Consider the following 6,332-nt stretch of genomic DNA (forward strand, 5'->3'; position numbering starts at 1 on the left):
CGGATCTTCTCGTCAACGAGTCAGATTCTCCTTTCCTAGCACGGGAAGGCGAGGAGGACGAAATGCGCCAACGGCGCGACGTGAGTCCATCTTGAACCTTGCGGACATCGTGTCCGTTCCCCAATCTCTCGACTTTCGGGAAAATTGGTAATATTACCAATCGCCTCGACGAGCAACAGGAGCAGCAGTTGGAGGCTGCCCATCGGGGCGGCTCTCATGCGCGCGTATTCACGTTCGGTCCTAGATTTTCGTGTAAAATACGGCTTCCACTCGGCGGATCCAGCTACTGATACGAAAGACGCAATCACTCGATCGTTAGGCGTCTACGAAGTCGGGCCCCCGACTAATACAGAAGCTGAGTTTGACCATCGAAAAGCTTACCGATCTCGCTTCTTGGTACTTTAAGAATTCTAGTGGATATGCATCGCGCTCGACTTCGAGCTCAAAGAAAATGTGCTTCTGTACCCGCAATGCGTACTATTCATGTGGTGCTCGCCCCTGGCGAAACTGCTGCAGATTATGAGGAGCTTCTTGAGCGATGAGTGCAGCGGTACCATGGGGTACTTGTTTCTAGGAACCAGGTCGATCTCATGACGTACACCTCGGTCCGTAGGTAGGACAGGCGGTGGGTCTTTGGAGACGACCGTTTGGAACTTCCTTATCAAAGGATAATACGGATCCAAGGGATCCTTCAGGGTCGACGATCCACTTTGTGCGTTCAGCACCCTCTTGGTGTCCTCCAGGACAGTTGCATTCAGAAGTGACGACGTCTTAATCTCGTCGTTTGGTCGTATAATGACCACCTCGGATAAATCGCCTGTCTTCAAGGCATCCCCAAGCTTTTCGAAGGACACCTCGTCCAGCTCAAGAACAGCATCCACCGCGGATAATAGCCTCGAGGGTGGTGTCGCCGTCTTTCTCCCCCGTCATATCATTGACGAGAGTGTATTGCTGTGCGCTATCGTCTACGGTAGACACATCCTGAGTCAGGGTCGACGCCCTGCGTCTTGCAGATAATATTCAGCGTCTCCGTTGCCACTCCTCGAGGCTTTACGTCTCGGTGAGACCAGTGGGAACGCGCACTCAGCGTCCAGTGTCCCCACTCTCCGCTCTATCGGGGATTGATGTTATTAACAACATCCGACGAAGATCTGCTATTTTCGCAGTCTACGTTCAGTGGATAACGTAACACCTCCACACGCATTATAACGGCCTTGCCCAAGATGTCTTGGACCTCATTCGACCATGCCACTCTTGGCATGCAGCAATTGCTTTGAAAGTTGAGCAGTGCTCAGTGGGTTACGTGACACTCCACGTTCAGCCCGCGAGCCATGCTCGAGACTCTTGCCCAATACACCTCAGTTGTTCTACAACTCGATTACTCCGATTTCCAGCAAATTGGCCCTTCCAGTCCAGTGCTCGCACGAATAGCGTTTCCGCTGGTTAAGAGAGGTGGGTTCATGACTCACCGAAGCTCCAACCAGAGACGTGCGCGTAGCGTCCATGGTCTTCGACCTCCAATCAATCCATGGCTTTTGGTGTTCCAACCATAAGTCATACCAAGGATAAGGTCATACTTTGCACCTAAGTCTAAGACAAACAGAGGTTCACGCTATCAAGGGCAAGAAACTTGACACCGAGGTCCACAGGTTTCATCGGGACAGTGATACAAGCTCCCATCGCTAAGCGAACAGTGACGGTGTCACTCAACCGAGTCTCCGGCGCCTCAACACACAGCTGACTCCCTTCCATCGTGGAACGTCGAGCATAATTGCCCGACGCCCTGAAGTTGATAAAGATCATCCATGGCTCCTCAAAGCCCTTTACAGTCGCTATTTCGACCAGCAAGCCCGTCTTGCATACACGTTGCGTGTTCATTAGCACGGAGCTATTCCAGGCTGGGCTCTGCTGCCCTCTACCTCGTTGAGACTTAACAGAACTCAGTTCTCCCCCAGTAGGGAACCCGCGCCTACTGGGTGTTCTCGGGTTCCCGCGACAAAGCAGACTGATTAGAAGCGGTACGTCGGCTCGACGAAACTTACGCTACGCGCCTTGCGTAGGGGGCAAACCAGTCCGAATGTGACGAGTGTCTCCACAGACAAAACGCCGTCGGGTGTTTGGACGCTGCTCGGCAGCTAGAAGCCCCCCCCTCTTCTTTCTCAGCATAGCTGAGATCCACTGGCTTAGGCCCGCTCGACGAGCTCTGAGGGTGTGCATTCCTACCAAGTCGTGCCGACATAAAGCTGAATTCGGCATTCAATGCCACATTCGTCGCTTCTTTGAAAGAAGGCGGACGCACACGGAAGACTTCGATTCTGGTCGTGCCAGCGCGGATGCCCTCCATAAAGACGGTCACTGTGACCACCTCGGGGGGAGGATCGGCTGCCATCCCGGCGATGAGATTTTTAATACGTAGACAAAGTTCACCAACTCCTTCTTGCGCTGAGTGGCAATGAAAACGCATTCGCACGCGATATGCCTGGTTGGGCGACGAGAACATTTGCAAAAGCTTACGCTTCTGCTCCTTAGAGGAGGGAAACGCCGCTTCAACCGAAGTACCGCACGTTTGTGCCCATTCTCGCGCTCGGCCCCCAAACTTGTAGGTAGCTAGCTCAACGCGCTGTTGCATGCTCTGTGGCATGGCGGATGCCATAGACATCTTTACCTCTCACCCAGAGCAGAAGATCGTTTCTATCCTTACCTTTGAAGGTCTTAACGCTCACCATGAGCGACCTGGGTCGAGAGGATCTATCCGTCGTCGACGGTGGCGCCATGGACGCAGTCGATGCCGACTTTTTCTTCTCTAGGTGCTCTAGCACAGTATTTTGATAGCTCGCGTTTATTGCTTCGGGTCCTTGCGAAACAAGGCGCTCCACACCCTCAGAGCCAAGCAGGGACATCAGCGTATCAAGCCCGTCCTGCATGCCCTGAGGCAAAAGAAATGAATTGGTCCACCCTTACAGAGGATGAGGCGTAACGACTCATGCGTAGATTGGTTATGAGTGCTACCAATTGCAGCGAGGCTGCCAGAGCTCTTTGCTTAGAGGAAGCTTACTAAGGTCACCGGCTTTACGTTCTATACAAGAACCAGTACGAGCGTTGCGGATCCCCTTCCGCTACTTCCAAGAGTACTTAAAAATCTTAACCAAGGCAAAGACGCTCTTCCGTTCAAATTTGAAGCTGTATTTAATTGTTTTGTTTGCGACAGAGCCGCCTCTATCTAAAACCTTAGGTTCTCTTTATTAAAAAGTAGAACCTAATTAAAATGCATAGATACTGGCAGTCTTGCTGCGTAGTGGCTTTTTGTTACGGTGTAGCCACACCATTGTGCGATTACACCAACTTGTGCGATCCACACCTTTGTACCGTACACCATCTAGTGGGACCCATCCTTTCATACAAGGTGACGTGTAACCCCGTTACAGAGTTGGTCATGCATCGATATCAAATGCCTGCAAGATGCAAAAAGTCAAACACGTCATTCAATAGCATGTCCTTCGACAAAACGAGTACTTCCGAACTTGGCGGGCCCGCGCTTTAGAGGGTCTGGCCAACCATGGATTTAAGAAGATCCTTTAGACAAAGTCTATCAAGACGCACAGTCAGCGAAAATATCACAAGGTTATGAATCTCAAGTTTACTTGGCAGCTATAGAATGCCGGCAGAGCGCACAGACGACAGTAAGCAAATAAATTACAAGAGGTCATGGTGTCGGCAGAACACACCGCTAACGCGGATGAGTGGATAATTGAAATGATCCTAGATTTTCCTAAGCCCCTATCTGACCTCATGTCACTGGAGAAGGCAGTCCATCCATCAAAATACTGGGATGTCAATTCGAGGCTGTCGGTCCTGACCGGATCAATTTTGATGAGCAAGAGGTACAACATATTTTTACCATACACGCTAGAGCAGCTGAACATCACTAGAATCTGAACGATTGAGTATACGATGATATTCTTGACGAAGTGAACAAATGCCATCAACAAGCGAAGCATTGGGATCTTAGTTCCTTAAGTACGTATATTAGTGTAAAGAAGCTAAGAGAGCGGTAGTTCGGGGAACAGCAACCGACAGAGAAAAAATGGCAGGCTCCAATCGAGCTGACTCGGCAACCAAATGGGACCCATTGGTAGTTATACCACTCAACGATGCATGATTCGAAGCTTACAAGCGATATGTGGACGCTCCAACAAAGAGGTAGATAAAAAAAACATAGCATTTATAGCTCAACCAAGGTTTCATGCTTTACCTGGAGAGTATCACGGTCAATTGCAAACGAACGTGTTCCAAAGGAGAAAAAAATAATCCAAAGAATTATCAAAGTGAAAGAGAATTTCTTGCCGAAACAGCTCACAAGATACAACATGTGGTGAAACGAGGTACTGGCCATCGGCGACCATAAATCTGGATCCCACGAAGTATGGGCCGATCAAAAACAATTAAAGAATGATAAAGTCTGAATCTGCTTACAAATAGCACTCACACAGCTAAGAAAGACTATATCACCCGGCATGTCTAGTCTACAACAGTTGCCAGAAGCTCGAACATTGTCGCAATACCAAGGAGACTTGAGCGCAAAACACATTTTCTGGGATTGTGCATGTGCTCAGGATTGCTGGCAAAATTTGATGTGTCATCCGACATGATAATTTCGGAACTCTGAATAAGGTTTAGAGCATTGTGAATGATGACCAGCTCCAGAACTGTCCAATGTTATTACAACAAATTACGTGTCAATCACCAAGAAGAGGTAGATCAGTACGCACTTCAGAAATAGGCATAGTTGTGTTCGAGTCAGTGGGGAAAGGCCACCTGCACGATGACTCTGACTATATGGATTTGCGACCACCAAAGCGTTCAAGGATTAATGATGATGATGGCATGGTAACATTCATGGCTGTAGCGCCAACATCATTTGGCGACGCAACCAATGGAGAGTGCAAAAATCAGCGGGAGCAAGCTATTTCGAATGATATTGACTTATTAGTTCGCAACAACACATTGGATGTTTTAGATTTCAAATCTGGTATAACAACTATTGAATCAAAGTGGATTTCGCGATTAAGAAGAACGAAGATGGTGAGATCATTCGATACAAGGTGAGACTCGTTGCACAGGGATTTGGTCAAAGATTTACTTTGAATTTCTTTGAAACCTACGCACCAGTAGCAAACTTGAACTCCATCCGCATAGTATTAACAGTATGCTATTACCAAGGTGTATCGATTTTCCAGTTTGATGTAGATGCTGCTTTTCTTTATGTAATGCTCGATGAGTTGGTATAAATGAGAGTGCATGGGAAATTCAAATGCAAAAAAGGCAAACTACTGAAACTGAACCGTTCCCTTTACGGTCTCAAGCAAGCGGCTCACGTGTGGAACGACCATCAACGATGTCTTACTGACTGAAAACTGGGTTTAAACCTTCAGCGATCGATTCAAGCATCTATGTTCGAAACCGACCTAAATCTGAGATTTATATCTGCCTATACGTTGATGATATGCTAATAGCGGCCATACCATTCAAGAAGGGGATGAAATCAAATCAAAAATCACTAATCGGTTTTGTATAAAATATTTGGGTCGAGCAAAGCTGATCCTTGGAACGGAAATAAACTATGCAATACGCCAGAAGACGCTAACCATATCACAGAGCCACTACATCAAGAAATTAGCTTAACGTTTCAATCAATCAAATGCACGGCCAACCCAGAACCCATGTGATAGTGGAATGAAGTTAAGTCAAAATGACTCTCTAAAGACAACGGATGAGATAGAAGCAATGGAAAAACGACCATTTCGTTCATTGATACCTCTGCTAGGGGACAAAAGCGCTATTGGCGAGAGCACTGGACCGAGACGGTCAACGTGTTGGGCATTGAAATGTCCGAGTTGGTAGACACTAACGTGCATTGGACAGGTGTCCCGAGCGTGGCTCGCGGGCTGATCGTGGATTTGCACGGAACCCACTGAGCGCTGCTTAAGTTTCAAAGCAGTCGCTGCATGTCATGCGTGTCATCGAGAGCGAGGCCCTCGTGATGCATGAAGTGGCACCTAATCCACTGAGCACTGCTCTTGTTGCGAAGCAATCGCTGCATACCATAATGACGTGGTCAGGTAGAGTCTGAGGCCCTTCGGATGCGCGTGGACAGGCACGTTATCCATTGGATGAAGACTGCGGGGTTAGCAGCTCTTCGTCGGATGTTGTAGATAACATCAGAGCTTTAAAGGAGCGGAAAGTGAGGGTGACACCAAACGACGCGGTGTGCTTGTTCACCCTGGTCTCACCAAGACATAGAACCTCTGTACAGAGGCGACGGCGACGCCGTA

General features: G+C 48.4%; 1 protein-coding gene across 1 annotated transcript; it reads right to left on the minus strand.

The window, feature by feature from the left end:
* Positions 1-4,518: 4,518 nt before the first annotated feature.
* PHALS_12238 (uncharacterized protein) lies at positions 4,519-4,784 on the minus strand (the record flags this gene model as incomplete). The annotated part of the gene is made up of 2 exons (XM_024727749.1): positions 4,519-4,706; positions 4,766-4,784. 2 exons carry the CDS (start codon positions 4,782-4,784, stop codon positions 4,519-4,521), a joined length of 207 nt encoding a protein of 68 aa, XP_024578295.1.
* Between the last annotated feature and the right edge of the window lie 1,548 nt (positions 4,785-6,332).

Source organism: Plasmopara halstedii (assembly GCF_900000015.1).
Source record: "Plasmopara halstedii genome assembly, contig: Scaffold_614, whole genome shotgun sequence".
Taxonomy (NCBI): domain Eukaryota; phylum Oomycota; class Peronosporomycetes; order Peronosporales; family Peronosporaceae; genus Plasmopara; species Plasmopara halstedii.